Source organism: Schistocerca nitens, chromosome 12 (assembly GCF_023898315.1).
Source record: "Schistocerca nitens isolate TAMUIC-IGC-003100 chromosome 12, iqSchNite1.1, whole genome shotgun sequence".
NCBI classification, from domain to species: Eukaryota; Metazoa; Arthropoda; class Insecta; order Orthoptera; family Acrididae; genus Schistocerca; species Schistocerca nitens.
This window is the reverse complement of record NC_064625.1, coordinates 4,117,366-4,138,328: the sequence shown is the minus strand read 5'-3', so window position 1 is coordinate 4,138,328 and position 20,963 is coordinate 4,117,366. Positions and strand designations below refer to the sequence as shown.

At 40.3% G+C, this 20,963-nt stretch overlaps 1 protein-coding gene across 1 annotated transcript in view; it reads right to left on the bottom strand.

The window, feature by feature from the left end:
• Positions 1-1,767: 1,767 nt before the first annotated feature.
• The window catches only part of LOC126215303 (basic proline-rich protein-like), a 162,645-nt gene continuing 143,449 nt past the window's right edge, over positions 1,768-20,963 (bottom strand). Inside the window, exon 4 of the mRNA XM_049941985.1 lies at positions 1,768-1,875. Coding sequence (XP_049797942.1) covers positions 1,768-1,875 — 108 coding nt within the window. The remainder of the gene's footprint in view (positions 1,876-20,963) is intronic.

Genomic DNA, 20,963 nt, shown 5'->3' with positions numbered 1-20,963 from the left:
TCTTGACAGGTGACACGTACGTAAGCATCCCGTCTAATCGCCTGCATCCATTCGTGTCCGTTTTGCATTCCGACGGACTTGAGCAATTCCAGAAGGAGAATGCGAAATCCGACACGTCCAGAATTGCTACAGAGTGGCTCCAGAAACACTCTTCTGAGTTTAAAAACTTCCGCTGGCCACCAAACTCCCCAGACATGAACATTATTGAGCATATTTGGGATGCCTTGCGACGTACTGTTCAGAAATCTCCATCCTCTCGTACTAGGGAAATGTGTTAAGTACCTAAATAACAAAAAAACAAAATAAAGTGAGTTTGTAACTGAACAACTGTAATATCTGAAACACGTAAGAGACGCTTCGTATTATATACATAGTCAGGATTGTTTCGCAACGAAGTGTGTTGTCTTTGCAAAGTTCGGATAGCCGCAAAAATTAACGGAAATAAAACGAAAAAGAGGAGCTTTTCACACTTCCCCGACAGTCCGTGATCTACATCCATACAGTCTCGTCCTGCAGAAATATAGCAGATTGCTAGAAATTTCTCTCTGAGACTGGTATCCCATATTTGGTAGCAGTAGAATTCTTTCGGTGAGGAACTTCCCTCTTCGCCTGTCCTGAGTCTTTTTTCTGATGTTTGTTAGAACTTTTATTGCGTGGGAAAACCGGGAACATCTAGGGAATGAAGGATTTCTCTTCCCAGGTTTACGCTCTCATCTTGTTTCACCATTGTGTCAACGCATTTAAATACTTTTGCTTCCCCTGGTATATTCAGTATTCGCAGTTTCGTTTCTTAAGTCTTACTTGTTCGATGAGCCGCTGCTCTGTCTATACCGGCTCCCACAAGTCGTCGCTGCGTGCTCATCACTGCCGTGTGTCCCGTACCCAAGTTCTGTTCTAGAATATTCTAGAACACTCGAAAACAGTCGTTAACGTTGTACAATATTCGTAAACATTCACACGTCAATCACAGTGTTATCAATTCCGCGTTTCAGTTCAAGATAGTTATAACTGCGGTTAATGTACGAGCGGCGTTCAATAATTAATGAAAATTTTTTTTTCTGAAAGCGGGTCGGTTTTATTCTGGTTTCCAATACACCGTATTATTCCCCGTCCTTTTCGCTAAGAGCCCCATTTTAGAATGTAATCTCCGTCCAGTACGACTGCCCTACGCCAAGTTACTGGGAGGGCCTAGACGGTACCACGCTACTGGTGGACGTCGGCGCCACCGCCTTACCGTGTCAGCAACCTCCGCATCAGCCACTTTCTGCTTGCCGCGGGGTGCGTCCTTCATCGAGGCAAGCAGATGGAAGTGGGAGGGTGCGAGATGTGGGCTGCAGGATGGATGGCGAAGAAGGGTGCACTCAAGTTCTGTGGGCTCCTGTCGGGTGCACAGGCAGACTTACGTTCTCACGGAGAAGTTCATTTCAATTTTTGGGGCCGCGAACAGGCGGAAGTCGTTTGTCCAGTGTCCTGAGGGTTGCACAATAACTTGCGCTTGCGCTGTGGGGGAGGACATCAAACAGAACGAAGAACCCTCCTGAGTTGTCGGAGACCGTCACCGTGACTTTACAGGCTGAGCCTGCGGCTTGGAACCTTTTCTTGGGAGGAGACCCAGAAAAACTATTGATCTCAGTGCTGGACGCCTCTGGTAGAGCCACACAGCTCGAGACGGCCTTTCCTACAGCCTGCACTGCGTGCTGCGCCCTGTGGTTGCTGACTCCACCACGAGGCCTTCCCCAGCGTGGCGCCGCAGCCTGTGGCCGCACATCAGCTCTGGCTGTCCGCAGAAACGGCGGAGAGCGGCAGCGGGTCGGTCGGCGTACCTGTGTGGCCGCGATATGCCAAAGCTGCGCCCAGAACCTGCGCCCAGTACGCCTGCAAACCGCCCACTCACTGTGTCGCGGCCTGTCCAGAGATTCTTCGTCCATCCCAGTGGACCACCGCTCAGTACGACTGCAGCTTTCGTAATATGCGCGTCGTGTTTCTCTGCTGCCGTGCGTCCGATTCGGAAGTGGCGAAGACTAGAGGCGGACATCTGCGTGGCCGGTGTGAGGGTGGGCGACACGTGTCACAGGGAGCATCGAGGCCGGCGTAACTGCGACGTGGCGCCGTTCGAAGCGTGTAAGTAGGCTGTTTAGGTTTTCTTATTGGTAACGCCACGTAGCGCTGTGTATGAAAATCACTGGCTGTGCTGCGTGCAGTCTGTGGCTGCTTTGCATTGTTGTAATACTCGCCATTGTAGCGTTGGGCAGTTGGCTGTTAACAGCGCGTAGCGTTGTGCAGTTGGAGGTCAGCCGCCAGCAGTGGTGGATTGGGGAGAGAAATGGCGGAGTTTTGAAATTTGTAAGACTGAATGTCATGAACTGCTATGTATATTATGATTTTTCAACACTATTAAGGTAAATGCATTATTTGTTCTCTATTAAAATCTTTCATTTGCTAACTATGCCTATCAGTAGTTAGTGCCTTCCGTAGTTTGAATCTTTTATTTAGCTGGCAGTAGTGGCGCTCGCTGTATTGCAGTAGTTCGAGTAACGAAGATTTTTGTGAGGTAAGTGATTTGTGAAACGTATAGGTTAATGTTAATCAGGGCCATTCTTTTGTAGGGATTACTGAAAGTCAGATTGCGTTGCGCCACAAATATTGCGTGTCAGTTTAAGCACGGTCTTGTACAATTTTTCTAAGGGGACGTTTCATATGTCAACCCTTAGCCGAGGATACCTCACTGGAATCTTCTGATTTTTGTTCTTGTAGTTTGTGTAATTAGTGTAGCTATTGTTTAGCGCTAGCGCGTAATCATAGAGAGAATTTCCTTTGTAGTTGTAGTTTTCATTCTTGTACAGTAAAACAGTTGTGCCATGCATGTAGATTTGCACCAAGTATTTCGCAGCTGCGCTTGCAATTAACGAGATATTATTTTTAATGCTATGTTAATGTGTTTTCTTATTTTGCTCTTCAAATTGTGCTTTTCTGTGTTGTCGTGTGAAATATTGTGACAATAATGGCGTGTGAAAAACGTAATACTAGGCTCCAAAGTAAACTGAGAAATGACAGTGAGGACGAAAGCAGTGTGTTAGCGTCACTGTGTAATGAATTAGCTAATGTTCGAAGTAGTAATTTGGTAAATGGAACGGTCTGCAAATAATGGTGTAGACAGTGAAACAATTAGTGAACAGGGAAGCATTATCGATCGATCGGTCGGCAACAGCTTGCCTCAGGAATCCGAAATGACAGGACACAATCTTGCAAATACTGTAGATTCAGGTTTTGCCTCCTCGCCGTTTTCTCAAATAAGTCAAGACACATTTTCTGCTTTTCAAAATGCGAATATTGGCGGTTCAAATGCATTGCCGAATAGCACTGAGGAACATGTTTCAGACACCAGTGCATTGTTATTACAATTAATGCAACAAATGGGACAAAAGCGTCAAACGTTAGACACAATGGAACAAAATCTTCAAAAGTTAGACACAATGGAACAACACCAGAGACAAACACAGCAACAGTTAGACACAATGGAACAACACCAGAGACAAACACAACAACAGTTAGACACAATGGAACAAAATCAGAGACAAACACAGCAAAAGCTTCAAACGTTAGACACCACACTTGAACAACCACGTGAAGATTTAACTACTGAGTTACATAATATTGAATCGAAATGTCAAAAAGTCTGTAATGACGTAAAAACACAAATTTGTGAGCATTTTCAACCTATTTTTTCGCGGCATGAAAATGCATTACAGAATCACGAAGCAGCCATAAAAGAACTGCAAATTATTGTTCATGAAAATCATGAGACCTTGCAAGCTAAAATTGACTCAGTTGCATCTACCGATTCGGTTACGCAACTAGCAAAAACTCAGGAAAACTTACAGTAGATACGATTTCAACACAAATGGACACTCTGAAACTTGGTTCAGAAAAACACACAGAGGAAATAATTTCACTATCAGATAAAGTAGCCGAACTTTCAGATCAGTTCACTAACTTATCTACAAAGGTAGATGATCTGAATGACACAAGACCTGTAGCTTTCACTGACACTGAAGAGTATGAACAAATTAGAAAATTCAAACAAAATCAAAATCAAATCAATACACAGTATAAAAGGGAAATCCGAGAAGTACAAGATCAGTTGGCACAAGTAATACAAGAATTACATATTTCAGAGGACACTCGCTCTCCAGTACTGGAAGAGGGACATAGAAATACGGAGCAACCACAAAATAATAACACAGGACACTTCGGAAATTATGAAAGAAATTGGCAAGGCGCATTGAATTTTGAGACGGAACCGCAGAAACGAAGTAACAAACCGAGCGAGGTGGCGCAGTGGTTAGCACACTGGACTCGCATTCGGGAGGACGACGGTTCAATCCCGTCTCCGGCCATCCTGATTTAGGTTTTCCGTGATTTCCCTAAATTGTTTCAGGCAAATGCCGGGATGGTTCCTTTGAAAGGGCACGGCCGATTTCCTTCCCAATCCTTCCCTAACCCGAGCCTGCGCTCCGTCTCTAATGACCTCGTTGTCGACGGGACGTTAAACATTAACCACCACCACGAAGTAACAATGAGCGATGTGCGACTCGCCGACACGATGATTTTGACAATAAGCTGTTCATTACTACACGTAAATTCAAAACATTTAAGAGGGCACTCTCGACAAGGTGAATTTGTAGAAGTTAGGTCTCCAAATCCCAATAACGACGCGCGCCAACAAAGAGACAATAGGCAATGACTCACACCGCTGGCAGCCACGAAACGTACGTATGAAACTGACGACGCAGCAGCCGTAGCTATTAATTACGTAAAAATGGAAGACATTAGGGACATCTTACTCCATGAACACGACGTAAAACATAACAACATTGCATATCCTGTGATTCACATTACAGTAAATGACGTAAAATTTACGGCAGTACTTGACTCTGGCAGTCCCATTTCAGTAATTAGTGAAACAGCCTTTAGCAAATGTAACAAATCGAACGACTGCCCCACACTTCCGTTACGTAAGATTAAATTAAAAGGTGCAATCTTTGGAAAAAGTGTAGATGTACGCCAACAAACCAACTTAGAATTCTTTTGTCAAAGCCACAGCTTCACTATGAACTTTCTTGTTGTTGTTGTTGTTGTTGTTGTTGTTGTTGTGGTCTTCAGTCCTGAGACTGGTTTGATGCAGCTCTCCATGCTACTCTATCCTGTGCAAGCTTCTTCATCTCCCAGTACCTACTGCAACCCACATCCTTCTGAATCTGCTTAGTGTATTGATCTCTTGGTCTCCCTCTACGATTTTTACCCTCCACACTGCCCTCCAATGCTAAATTTGTGATCCCTTGATGCCTCAAAACATGTCCTACCAACCGATCCCTTCTTCTAGTCAAGTTGTGCCACAAACTTCTCTTCTCCCCAATCCTATTCAATACCTCCTCATTAGTTACATGATCTACCCACCTTATCTTCAGCATTCTTTGGTAGCACCACATTTCGAAAGCTTCTATTCTCTTCTTGTCCAAACTGGTTATCGTCCATGTTTCACTTCCATACATGGCTACACTCCATACAAATACTTTCAGAAACGACTTCCTGACACTTAAATCTATACTCGATGTTAACAAATTTCTCTTCTTCAGAAGCGATTTCCTTGCCATTGCCAGTCTACATTTTATATCCTCTCTACTTCGACCATCATCGGTTATTTTGCTCCCTCCTAAATAGCAAAACTCCTTTACTACTTTAAGTGTCTCATTTCCTAATCTAATCCCCTCAGCATCACCCGATTTAATTTGACTACATTCCATTATCCTCGTTTTGCTTTTGTTGATGTTCATCTTATATCCTCCTATCAAGACACTGTCCATTCCGTTCAACTGCTCTTCCAAGTCCTTTGCTGTCTCTGACAGAATTACAATTTCATCGGCGAACCTCAAAGTTTTTATTTCTTATCCATGGATTTTAATACCGACTCCGAATTTTTCTTTTGTTTCCTTTACTGCTTGGTCAATATACAGATTGAATAACATCGGGGAGAGGCTACAACCCCGTCTTACTCCCTTCCCAACCACTGCTTCCCTTTCATGCCCCTCGACTCTTACAACTGCCATCTGGTTTCTGTACAAATTGTAAATAGCCTTTCGCTCCCTGTATTTTACGCCTGCCACCTTCAGAATTTGAAAGAGAGTATTCCAGTTAACGTTGTCAAAAGCTTTTTCTAAGTCTACAAATGCTAGAAACGTAGGTTTGCCTTTTCTTAATCTTTCTTCTAAGATAAGTCGTAAGGTTAGTATTGCCTCGCGTGTTCCAACATTTCTACGGAATCCAAACTGATCTTCCCCGAGGTCCACTTCTATCAGTTTTTCCATTCGTTTGTAAAGAATTCGCGTTAGTATTTTGCAGCTGTGACTTATTAAACTGATAGTTCGGTAATTTTCACATCTGTCAACACCTGCTTTCTTTGGGATTGGAATTATTATATTCTTCTTGAAATCTGTGGATATTTCGCCTGTCTCATATGTCTTGCTCACCAGATGGTAGAGTTTTGTCATGACTGGCTCTCCCAAGGCCATCAGTAGTTGTAATGGAATGTTGTCTACTCCCGGGGCCTTGTTTCGACTCAGGTCTTTCAGTGCTCTGTCAAACTCTTCACGCAGTATCTTATCTCCCATTTCATCTTCATCTACATCCCCTTCCATTTCCATAATAATGTCCTCAAGTACATCGCCCTTGTATAAACCCTCTATATACTCCTTCCACCTTTCTGCCTTCCCTTCTTTGCTTAGAACTGGGTTGCCATCTGAGCTTCTCTCCAAAGGTCTCTTTAATTTTCCTGTAGGCAGTATCTATCTTACCCCTAGTGAGACAAGCCTCTACATCCTTACATTTGTCCTCTAGCCATCCCTGCTTAGCCATTTTGCACTTCCTGTCGATCTCATTTTTGAGACCTTTGTATTCCTTTTTGCCTGCTTCATTTACTGCATTTTTATATTTTCTCCTTTCATCAATTAAATTCAATATTTCTTCTCTTACCCAAGGATTTCTATTAGCCCTCGTCTTTTTACCTACTTGATCCTCTGCTGCCTTCACTACTTCATCCCTCAGAGCTACCCATTCTTCTTCTACTGTATTTCTTTCCCCCATTCCTGTCAATTGTTCCCCTATGCTCTCCCTGAAACTCTCTACAACCTCTGGTTCTTTCAATTTATCCAGGTCCCATCTCCTTAAATTCCCACCTTTTTGCAGTTTCTTCAGTTTCAATCTACAGCTCACAACCAATAGACTGTGGTCAGAATCCACATCTGCCCCTGGAAATGTCTTACAATTTAAAACCTGGTTCCTAAATCTCTGTCTTACCATTATATAATCTATCTGATACCTTTTAGTATCTCCAGGATTCTTCCAGGTATACAACCTTCTTTTATGATTCTTGAACCAAGTGTTAGCTATGATTAAGTTATGCTCTGTGCAAAATTCTACAAGGCGGCTTCCTCTTTCATTTCTTCCCCCCAATCGATATTCACCTACTATGTTTCCTTCTCTCCATTTTCCTACTGACGAATTCCAGTCACCCATCACTATTAAATTTTCGTCTCCCTTCACTACCTGAATAATTGCTTTTATCTCGTCATACATTTCATCTATTTCTTCATGATCTGCATAGCTAGTTGGCATATAAATTTGTACTACTGTAGTAGGCATGGGCTTTGTGTCTATCTTGGCCACAATAATGCGTTCACTATGCTGTTTGTAGTAGCTAACCCGCACTCCTATTTTTTTATTCATTATTAAACCTACTCCTGCATTACCCCTATTTGATTTTGTATTTATAACCCTGTAATCACCTGACCAAAAGTCTTGTCCCTCCTGCCACCGAACTTCACTAATTCCCACTATATCTAACTTTAACCTATCCATTTCCCTTTTTAAATTTTCTAACCTACCTGCCCGATTAAGGGATCTGACATTCCACGCTCCGATCCGTAGAATGCCAGTTTTCTTTCTCCTGACAACGACTCCTCTTGAGTAGTCCCCGCCCGGAGATCCGAATGGGGGACTATTTTACCTCCGGAATATTTTACCCAAGAGGACGCCATCATCATTTAATCATACAGTAAAGCTGCATGTCCTCGGGAAAAATTACGGCTGTAGTTTCCCCTTGCTTTCAGCCGTTCGCAGTACCAGCACAGCAAGGCCGTTTTGGTTAATGTTACAAGGCCAGATCAGTCCATCATCCAGACTGTTGCCCCTGCAACTACTGAAAAGGCTGCTGCCCCTCTTCAGGAACCACACGTTTGTCTGGCCTCTCAACAGATACCCCTCCGTTGTGGTTGCACCTACGGTACGGCCATCTGTATCACTGAGGCACGCAAGCCTCCCCACCAACGGTAAGGTCCATGGTTCTTTCTTATTGTTCCATTATTGTCGACGGAAATTATACTGGGAGTAGACTTTTGAATGAATACAAAGCAATCTTAAACTTTCACGATGCTGAAATAAGTTTAGAAAAAGAAGGTAAGTCATTAGGTTTGAAATTTGAAGATTGGCTCTCAAACCATGACGAGGACATTAATCGGCTTTACCTTCTGTTAGACAAAAGTTCGGAATTTTCTACGGAACTAGACACTAACAATCAGTCTGCAAGTACTGACAGGGATGATATCGACGGCATATTTGAAACTAATGAGTTAATTCAGAATAAAATTCAAACAATTGACAATTGTAATGACATTGATAGGCAGGACCTTTTTGAGATTTTACAAGCACATTCGACAGTTTTTACTCACAAAACAGGAACAATCAAGGGATTTCTATACCAATTTCGTGTTCGTGAGCATACTAAATTTTGTGTTAGACCATACGTAATTCCAGCACATTATAGGGACCGTGTTAGAACAGAAATACAATCTATGCTTGACGAGGGCATTATTGAGCCTGCAGTAAGCTCATACAACAATCCATTACATGTTGTTGAGAAGAAAAATGGATCGATAAGGCTTGTCTTAGATTCGAGACAAATCAATACTATCATTATTCCTGAAACAGACAGGCCGCAAACGTTGGAAGAACTTTTTCAAAATTTTAATGGTGTAAAAGGGTTGTCTTCCATTGATCTCAGATTGTGTTGTTACAAAATAAAAGTGATGTTGTTATTCAATGGAAAGTTGGAAATTGAGATTTAGCTGTTTTATCAATCACAATTGGCGTAAGAATCATGGATTGACCATTGTCATAAAATATTGCATTATGAGATGTGAATAGTTTTTGTACTTGCTGTTTCGCGTGGCTTGAGGCAGTCACAACTAGCGTGCTATTGATTAAGAAATTGCGTTATCGTCTTTCTAATTACTTCATGATCGTAGATACGATTATACCCGGTTGTGAAGTTATTGTTATGACAAAACAATTTCCTAAGGGACCAGAAAGTTCTTAAGGGCGCAAAAACAACTGTAACATCACACAAAAGGGAAATTCAATATTAAAGCTGATGCAAGAAGACGATAAAACAGTTTTCTTTTTATCAATGTAACACACACATTGGACGGCTGATCTTGGTGTCTGTAATATTAGCAAAATGCATAATTAAAATGAAAATAATACTGAGGAGATAATAGGAATGAGCACTGCTAAATGATTCAGTATTCCCAGAACAAATATTTATTATAACTAAAACATATATCGTACCTTAAGCTTAGTACTACAATGACGGTAGATTTTTATGTCCGTATCATGTCCATTGAGCGCTCTTTTATATAGCCATTGTCTTCTTTGAGTCGCTCGTGCGTCGTCACAGTAAGTTATAACAGTTCTTTACACTTCACTCAAACTTAGACATAACACGTTTTTATACATTTAGTAAAAATTAGATCAGACTGCCACAAATCTGCGTCCGTCTTACTTGAGAAAAACAGTACAAGTCTTTAGCGCTCAAGGCTTCATTTGTTCTCCAGCGAACAAAATAGTGAAGGATCGTATATCTATCCGTATTTTTCTGTTTTTATTGCCGCCCAAAGACGACGAATTACATCATTAGAAAATTCCACCGTCTCTATGCGACGCCTTATTATACATTAATCATTATTTATAAACAAGTATTTGCCTTCTGGCTGAAAGTATTAACTACTCGTATTTGCTGTTTTAATGAAGTCAAAAATAGCGAATATCACAAGATCCAGCTATTATCAGATCGAACTTCATCCAGAATGTAGAAAATACACAGCTTTCCTTTGTTTCGGCGTTTGTTATCAGTTTCGAAAACTTCCTTTTGGTTTGAACATTTCTTCGGCAGCATTCATTCGCGGGCTAAATTCCATATTACCTGAGTTCTTAAAACGTCACATCACCTTATATGTGGACGATATTCTAATAGCAGAAGCTTCATGGGAACAACATAATCGCATCCTCAACAGTTTGTTACGTATTTTTGCAGAATCTGGAATTACAGTTAACTTGGAAAAGTCTGAATTCGGTAGGTCAAAGGTGAGGTTTTTGGGACATATTATTTCTTCTGAAGGCATTCAGCAGGATCCTGAAAAGTTAGAAGCAATCTTCCAGTTCCATCCACAAAAAAACATGTCCACAGTTTTCTAGGTCTCGTAAATTTTTACCGTCGTTTTCTGAATATGCAAATTCTTGCTACACCAAAACTTTTTCTCTCACTGGAAAAAATACTATTTGGATCTGGGACGAACAAGCACAGTTGGAATTCTTTGAAAGAATCGCTACTTAACGCGCCAATACTAGCTCATCCAGATCCATCACAAGATTTCTGCCTTAGCACGGTCTTGGTGCCCATTTATTTCAAGAAGCCATAGAAAATGACACTACCGTTCAGAAAACCATTGCTTTTGCTAGCCGAGTGTTAACAAAATCTGAAAAAAATTATTCCGTTACTGAATTAGAAGCTTTAGCTATCGTTTGGGCATTTAACAAATTCCGTTTCTTTCTTTCTGGTAAGCACGTAAAAGTATACAGTGATCATCGTGCATTACAATTTCTTATGTCTTCAGAATTAAATCATGACAGGTTCAAACGTTGGGCATTGTTTCTGCAAGAATTCCACTTCACAATAGTCTACATTCCCGGCAAGGAGAACATTGTTGCGGACGCACTATCACGCGCACCGGCTGGGCTTGAGAAAATAACACAGAAGGCAACCTCGAAAAAAATTTCAGTGTTCTTTACATTCAGAAAGTCGCCTTTGAAAACTTCATCACCATATCTTTAAACTTCCCCCATGAACCATGGACCTTGCCGTTGGTGGGGAGGCTTGCGTGCCTCAGCGATACAGATGGCCGTACCGTAGGTGCAACCACAACGGAGGGGTATCTGTTGAGAGGCCAGACAAACGTGTGGTTCCTGAAGAGGGGCAGCAGCCTTTTCAGTAGTTGCAGGGGCAACAGTCTGGATGATTGACTGATCTGGCCTTGTAACATTAACCAAAACGGCCTTGCTGTGCTGGTACTGCGAACGGCTGAAAGCAAGGGGAAACTACAGCCGTAATTTTTCCCGAGGACATGCAGCTTTACTGTATGATTAAATGATGATGGCGTCCTCTTGGGTAAAATATTCCGGAGGTAAAATAGTCCCCCATTCGGATCTCCGGGCGGGGACTACTCAAGAGGAGTCGTTGTCAGGAGAAAGAAAACTGGCATTCTACGGATCGGAGCGTGGAATGTCAGATCCCTTAATCGGGCAGGTAGGTTAGAAAATTTAAAAAGGGAAATGGATAGGTTAAAGTTAGATATAGTGGGAATTAGTGAAGTTCGGTGGCAGGAGGAACAAGACTTTTGGTCAGGTGATTACAGGGTTATAAATACAAAATCAAATAGGGGTAATGCAGGAGTAGGTTTAATAATGAATAAAAAAATAGGAGTGCGGGTTAGCTACTACAAACAGCATAGTGAACGCATTATTGTGGCCAAGATAGACACAAAGCCCATGCCTACTACAGTAGTACAAATTTATATGCCAACTAGCTATGCAGATCATGAAGAAATAGATGAAATGTATGACGAGATAAAAGCAATTATTCAGGTAGTGAAGGGAGACGAAAATTTAATAGTGATGGGTGACTGGAATTCGTCAGTAGGAAAATGGAGAGAAGGAAACATAGTAGGTGAATATCGATTGGGGGGAAGAAATGAAAGAGGAAGCCGCCTTGTAGAATTTTGCACAGAGCATAACTTAATCATAGCTAACACTTGGTTCAAGAATCATAAAAGAAGGTTGTATACCTGGAAGAATCCTGGAGATACTAAAAGGTATCAGATAGATTATATAATGGTAAGACAGAGATTTAGGAACCAGGTTTTAAATTGTAAGACATTTCCAGGGGCAGATGTGGATTCTGACCACAGTCTATTGGTTGTGAGCTGTAGATTGAAACTGAAGAAACTGCAAAAAGGTGGGAATTTAAGGAGATGGGACCTGGATAAATTGAAAGAACCAGAGGTTGTAGAGAGTTTCAGGGAGAGCATAGGGGAACAATTGACAGGAATGGGGGAAAGAAATACAGTAGAAGAAGAATGGGTAGCTCTGAGGGATGAAGTAGTGAAGGCAGCAGAGGATCAAGTAGGTAAAAAGACGAGGGCTAATAGAAATCCTTGGGTAAGAGAAGAAATATTGAATTTAATTGATGAAAGGAGAAAATATAAAAATGCAGTAAATGAAGCAGGCAAAAAGGAATACAAAGGTCTCAAAAATGAGATCGACAGGAAGTGCAAAATGGCTAAGCAGGGATGGCTAGAGGACAAATGTAAGGATGTAGAGGCTTGTCTCACTAGGGGTAAGATAGATACTGCCTACAGGAAAATTAAAGAGACCTTTGGAGAGAAGAGAACCACTTGTATGAATATCAAGAGCTCAGATGGCAACCCAGTTCTAAGCAAAGAAGGGAAGGCAGAAAGGTGGAAGGAGTATATAGAGGGTTTATACAAGGGCGATGTACTTGAGGACAGTATTATGGAAATGGAAGGGGATGTAGATGAAGATGAAATGGGAGATAAGATACTGCGTGAAGAGTTTGACAGAGCACTGAAAGACCTGAGTCGAAACAAGGCCCCGGGAGTAGACAACATTCCATTAGAATTACTGATGGCCTTGGGAGAGCCAGTCATGACAAAACTCTACCATCTGGTGAACAAGATGTATGAGACAGGCGTAATACCCACAGACTTCAAGAAGAATATAATAATTCCAATCCCAAAGAAAGCAGGTGTTGACAGATGTGAAAATTACCGAACTATCAGTTTAATAAGTCACAGCTGCAAAATACTAACGCGAATTCTTTACAGACGAATGGAAAAACTGGTAGAAGCGGACCTCGGGGAAGATCAGTTTGGATTCCGTAGAAATGTTGGAACACGTGAGGCAATACTAACCTTACGACTTATCTTAGAAGAAAGATTAAGAAAAGGCAAACCTACGTTTCTAGCATTTGTAGACTTAGAGAAAGCTTTTGACAACGTTAACTGGAATACTCTCTTTCAAATTCTGAAGGTGGCAGGGGTAAAATACAGAGAGCGAAAGGCTATTTACAATTTGTACAGAAACCAGATGGCAGTTATAAGAGTCGAGGGGCATGAAAGGGAAGCAGTGGTTGGGAAAGGAGTGAGACAGGGTTGTAGCCTCTCCCCGATGTTATTCAATCTGTATATTGACCAAGGAGTAAAGGAAACAAAAGAAAAATTCGGAGTAGGTATTAAAATTCATGGAGAAGAAGTAAAAACTTTGAGGTTTGCCGATGACATTGTAATTCTGTCAGAGACAGCAAAGGACTTGGAAGAGCAGTTGAACGGAATGGACAGTGTCTTGATAGGAGGATATAAGATGAACATCAACAAAAGCAAAACGAGGATAATGAAATGTAGTCAAATTAAATCGGGTGATGCTGAGGGGATTAGATTAGGAAATGAGACACTTAAAGTAGTAAAGGAGTTTTGCTATTTAGGAGGGAGCAAAATAACCGATGATGGTCGAAGTAGAGAGGATATAAAATGTAGACTGGCAATGGCAAGGAAAGCGTTTCTGAAGAAGAGAAATTTGTTAACATCGAGTATAGATTTAAGTGTCAGGAAGTCGTTTCTGAAAGTATTTGTATGGAGTGTAGCCATGTATGGAAGTGAAACATGGACGATAACCAGTTTGGACAAGAAGAGAATAGAAGCTTTCGAAATGCGGTGCTACAGAAGAATGCTGAAGAGAAGGTGGGTAGATCACGTAACTAATGAGGAGGTATTGAATAAGATTGGGGAGAAGAGTAGTTTGTGGCACAACTTGACTAGAAGAAGGGATCGGTTGGCGGGACATGTTTTGAGGCATCAAGGGATCACAAATTTAGCATTGGAGGGCAGCGTGGAGGGTAAAAATCGTAGAGGGTGACCAAGAGATGAATACACTAAGCAGATTCAGAAGGATGTAGGTTGCAGTAGGTACTGGAAGATGAAGAAGCTTGCACAGGATAGAGAAGCATGGAGAGCTGCATCAAACCAGTCTCAGGACTGAAGACCACAACAACATATCTTTAAAGGACATTGCTCGTGAACAAGATAAAGATCCGACTTGGAAAGACATCAAAAGCAAATGGCATGAAAAGACACACACACAGATCGGTATTATTATCTGGTTAGAAACAACATACTGTTCAAACGCTGCACTGTTGATGACAAGCTATGGGTACTTTGCATTCCAGATGATTTTGTTAATAAGCTCATTTGGTACATTCATTTCAGCTATGACATTTTGGCCCACGAAAATGTTATCATATTCTTCGTACGACTTGTTATTTTAACAATATGGAAAAGAGAATTCGAAGGGTCTTGTCTATTTGTAAACTTTGTCAAAAGGCGAAACCATCTACCATCTCCCATCGTGCTCCGCTGTTTCCTGTCATTCCTTCTAAATTAAAAGAATTTGCTGCTGTTGATCTCTTGGGACCCCTTGTCAGAACATATAATGGATTTTCGTACGTTCTAGTCGCTGTTGAACTTACTTCAAAATTTGTTTCTTTCACACCGTTACGTAAAGCCACTGGACGGTCTGTATCCAACGCCTTTGTTAAAAAAATTTTACGTTAAGTTGGACACGTTAGTAAAGTCATTTCAGATAACGGACCGCAATTCAGATCTGCTGTTTGGTCACGCATGCTTCGGAGTCATAAAATCAAACCTGTTTTTATTTCATCGTACTCACCACATTGTAACCCCTCCGAACGGATTATGAAAGAAATCAATAAGCTTTGCAGACTTTATTGTCACAGAAAGCATCAGCATTGGGACAGATATTTACACTTATTTCAAAACGTGCTGAATGAAATGCCTCACGACTCCACTGCTTTACCACCTACTCTTGTACTGAAGAATGAAGAACCACCGAACAGAATCAGAGAGCTTGTACCTTTCCCGAATACACGTAAACTTCGACACAAAGACGTAATTGATTTGGCTATTATAAATATAAAATCTGCAGCAGACAAAAGGAGAAAACTACACGGTAAAGCAAATGCAAAGAAATTATATATTGGTCAGAAAGTTCTCATTAAAGCTCATTCATTGTCACATAAGAAGAAACACTTGAGTCACAAATTCTTTCTAGTTTACAATGGACCTTACAGAATCCGACGTATAACACATGATAATTGCGTGGAAGTTGAAACTCTGCGTACTAGGAAGAGTAAAGGTTTACACCACATTTCACATGTAAAACCGTTTATTGAAAGATAATCTGCTTTTTAACTTTGTCTTTGCCATATAACTTTTCACTTTACATTGCTAGTATGCTTTGTCAGACTTAGAATCTGTTAACATGCAACAATGTTTGAAGTTAAATACCCAGTCAAGAACCAAGAGAACGTATTTAAACAGAAATTACGAATGCATTGTCATTGTGAACATACAACACAATGTTGTTATTTGTACATTCTTGCTTGTTAGTTGCACGATTACGTAACGACTATATGGCTCTCATACTTAGAACATTTACCAGTACTGCTAATGAGATTTTAATGCAACATTTTGGTTTACCTGAAAATACATTCTGGATTTAAAGTGCTTTCTGAGAGATATCAGATGACTCAGTGGTTAGTTTATTTGACAGCTACACGATTGTATCACGACGCTACTAATATGTGACACAATTTACAATGTTTCTTTTGCGGTGTATCTGTTTCATATCTGCACAGTTTTTCTGTATTATTCTGGAAAGTAAAACATGTTTTAGTAGTAACTTTTGTGGTATAGCTACAATGAGACAGCCTTTTCCGTAGCACAACAATACGTTACAGCACAGTACTTTCTTCATCATGGTAAGGTACGTAATAACTACGATATCTATACGCAAAGCATTTCACTTTTGTTTATGATGACGTAAGTACATTGACTTCAGCAGAACTTAGCTTTCGGAGGACGATAACTACGACACTTCCACAGAGATTATCTTACAACAAGACGCACAGTTTAGCGCTACAGTACACGTATTTGAGTGATTAATTTTGTACTTAAAACATTTATTTTTAAAGATATTTGAAGTACAATGATACAAAGTTTTTCCGTGATACATTTCATTCCATTGCAATAATCTGTAACACCTGAGGGTATAATTACATTAATCCTCAGGGGGGTACACGCTTACTTTGTGTACCATGTGTCTGGCACGCACAAGGAGCCATAGCTAATATGGTATTTGCTTATACAACTTTACACATCGGTACCATATTTCTCTAACACATAAATTACACAGCTATCTGATCATTTAACTGAGAGAGAGAAACTTTTTTACTACGGCAGTGACAGATGTTTACGTAATTACACCATTGGGTAACTTCACACTTACGAAATTGTATTTTGTCTGTACTTTGTGAACTGTTCATATTTTTTCAGACCCATTGTGATATTATGAGAGCTTTGTATGATATATTTGGTATGGGATCACGATTTTTAAAGTGTCATCTGCCTCAGACACTTTTGACATGAGCAGAGAATTTTTTTTAGGTTTTGAAATTATTGGAGGAAGCTACGACGATTTTGAGAGTTGACTGAGGTGTTATGATATTATTACGATGACTATGTGTATTATGCTGTTGCGGTATGTTTATGATCAATAAGCTGATGCTATATGAGTTATTTGATTATGCTACGTATCTGTTATGATGAAATATTGAAGAAGTGTCGACGAATAAGGTAAGGAATAATCAGTAGTGGTTAGGGACTCTGGTTTGTGAAAAAGGTTGTTGGAAACCAAGAGTCGTACTTTAAGAGTTATGAAATGTATGTAAATGCGTGAATGTATTACAATGCCGACGAAAATTTTTTGGACATTGTTATATCAATAGGATTTTGTTTCTACAGATTTGTAACGCAAATTCTTGACCTGTGAAATATTTTTATATGAGACTGTCACTGTAGCGGAAACTTCTGTCGTAAATATTTCGGTAAGAAAGTTAAGTGACCACCTTCACGTAATGCGTCATGGGCACCCAGCTGCGCGACAGACGCCTGGAAAGAAGCCATTAGTGTGTGCCTTTCAGAGGCACAGGTGGAGAAGAAAAAAAAAAAAAAGAGAGAGAGGCCATTATCCTCGCTATTGACATTCCTTTGTAGAAAGCATCATAAATATGACACCCTCAAACTTGAAAACATGATTACACTGTAGAGTTCTTAATTTATGATTTTTACTGAAATGAAATGATTAGAAACATTTCATGTCTATTGTCTTGCTAGTTGAAAGATTGTTTACTGCATTATGAAATGCCATATGGCTAGTGAATGGCGTTTCACGCCTTGCTTTGCCTGTTTTGTTTAATATTTAGTTACTAGCTGCACTGCAGCATTGGTTAAAATAAAATTTTATAGATGTACTAATATAAATATTTTATGCCTATAGATCCAGTAAAAAAATAACTTTATGATGGATGTACTCCAAAAAAATGAGGGAGTACAAAAGACATTTCCACTTCACAGGAATTGCATACATAATTTTTGTCAGTGACTTGGTAACTTGTCTGGTAGAGCAAGTTACAGTGATGCATCACTCTAGTGTTAAGATGTGACATAGGTATTAGACATGGCCATTTTTAGTGTAATATTTTTTCTGCTTGAGCTTTTTCATGATTAGATATAAGTTATTGCATTTGCTGCTGCTGCTTCCCAGGCATAGTGCTATTAAATTTCACTTTGTATTACTCTGTTAATCTAGTTTCACTACTGATTTATTTTTCTTGTTGCTGCACATTGGCTCATATTAGTTGTAATGTTGCATTGCTTGGTAATTTAGATTTACTGCAGCTTGCTTTGACAATTTCCATTTTTTTCATTGCTGTTTGTATTAATTGTTTTATGCTGGTGCATTGCCTCGTCCCTTAGTTTAGCATCTGAGCTCAGTGGATTTGTTAGCTTAAGAGGGGGTAGACTATATAAGAGAATGAGTTGCGATGAATTGGAAGAAATGCATTGAGAAGTTGTACGAGAAATGTACAGAAAGCAGGTATAGATAGGACTTTTTGGGAATAATGATGAACGAAGGGAGATCTCCAAGGAAAAAAAAAGGTTTTGTTTGCAAAATACAGCAGTACCAAATGATACACTGAAAACAAACCCTATCCTTTCCCCCTGTGTTATTCTGCTACGTGTTTGTGTACTCTTGTATATTTGTGTTTTTCCTGCCTTTATGTGTTTAGCTAATAAGATTTATGTTGTAGAATTTTTCAAATACTATGTTATTTTCTTCGTAAAGATGTTTAGGCATTATTTATTCTGTTTTGTTTTAATGATCATGTGTGAAATTAATGTTTCAAGAACTATTCTCATTATTTTATTTATTTACTTATGTCATAATTCCTGTAACACTGATGTATATGTCTATTTCTATTCTTTTGTAACGCCTGTATTACTACAAATGTTATCTGTATTATTATGTTCTTTAATGATGTATTTTGTACCTTTGTAATTGTATTCTTGTTATAACATTGTAATTGACAGACAATATGTGAGAAGTACGGACTGTTAGTGTTTGCACGTGTGTTAATAATTCAGCAAGGGACTGGATAACAGCATTGCTGATTCTAAAGACATTTCAAAAAAAATGTTTGCGAGTACACAAGTGGTGGTTTATGGACTTGCTATATTGTCCGCAAGACTCTTCGATGGTGATTGTGCACCTGCACAGTCGCAACAGATGGTTGCTGGCCGTCTCTACAAGGACTACAGTGGGTCTACACCTTTGATGACTCACCAACACCATTATTTCTACAAGGACTGCAGTGGGTCTGCACCTCTGGTGGCCCACCAATACCGTAATCTCTAACAAGACTACAGTGGTCTGCTCTGTGATGACCTACCTACCAATATTCTTCAAAACTTCGAATGACTCTGCTGTGGGTTTGCTCTGTTGTGGCCCATTACCTGTCTGCACGTCAAGAGTCAGAACTGTCTTTGCGTTGGAAGGAGAACACTACTTTTTCAAGACTGCATGGAAATCCACTACTTCCATGTGCATTTTCTTTTACTGCTGAGACTTTGAGAAAAACACTGCAATTTTACTGTTATGAACGATCAGTACTGTCTTTATGGACTGTAAAAAAATTTCAGCTTTTGACCAACATTGTATCAATAAGTGTGTGCATTTGATATCTTTGTTATTGTAATTATGAAAAATTTTTTCAAATCTGTATTGGCCACTGCCCAAAACAATTTGTAAAATTTTTTGTGGGGAGCATGGGGGCTATGTAAGTAGGCTGTTTATGTTTTCTTATTGGTAACGCCACGTAGCGCTGTGTATGAAAATCACTGGCTGTGCTGCGTGCAGTCTGTGGCTGCTTTGCATTGTTGTAATACTCGCCATTGTAGCGTTGTGCAGTTGGCTGTTAACAGCGCGTAGCGTTGTGCAGTTGGAGGTGAGCCGCCAGCAGTGGTGGATGTGGGGAGAGAAATGGCGGAGTTTTGAAATTTGTAAGACTGGATGTCATGAACTGCTATGTATATTATGATTTTTCAATACTATTAAGGTAAATGCATTATTTGTTCTCTATTAAAATCTTTCATTAGCTAACTATGCCTATCAGTAGTTAGTGCCTTCAGTAGTTTGAATCTTTTATTTAGCTGGCAGTAGTGGCGCTCGCTGTATTGCAGTAGTTCGAGTAACGAAGATTTTTGAGAGGTAAGTGATTTGTGAAACGTATAAGTTAATGTTGATCAGGGCCATTCTTTTGTAGGGATTACTGAAAGTCAGATTGGGTTGCGCCAAAAATATTGCGTGTCAGTTTAAGCACGGTCTTGTACAATATTCCCAAGGGGACGTTTCAAGCGGAGGCCAGAGATCGTAGGGTGCTCAGGTGAAACCGCGACCATCGTGCAGATCCAGATGACGCTCTCTCACTTTCTGAATTCTCACCTCAGATTTTCTGGAGCATACTGTGCCCTTTGAAGGTGTACGTTCCTTAATGTGTAAGTTTATAGTGCGCATTTTCTTCTATTTGACACTACCCATACTGATACGGACTATAGTAATTGCAAAGAAAAATTGTTTTCATTTCCGATTTTGACGTTCTGCAGTGACGTGTAGACGAGACATGGACGTAGGGCTAGCAGCGGCTGGTCCGGCTACGTAGGGCGTACATCAAGTACGTACGTCGAGTATCCCGACCTGTCACTTAATACGGCGACGCAACTCGGCTACGTCAAGTATACCATACGCTGATCCGTAAGTATGGACCATATTAAGTATTACGTTTTTTTACAAGGGGAAGTCGCAAAATTCCGTGTTTGTTAGTTGCTTTTTATGCTTTCTGCTGCAGTTTCTGAAGATCCGTTTATAAATAAATATTCTGTAATTGTGTCAAACAGGAGTAAAATTATGATCACTTCCGATTATAAAAAGCGTGACACCACCTTGCTCTAGTATCTGGCGTGCTTTTGACGAGTAGTAAGACGCCACGTAAGAGACCGCCACAGTGTCAGACACAACAGCCTCAT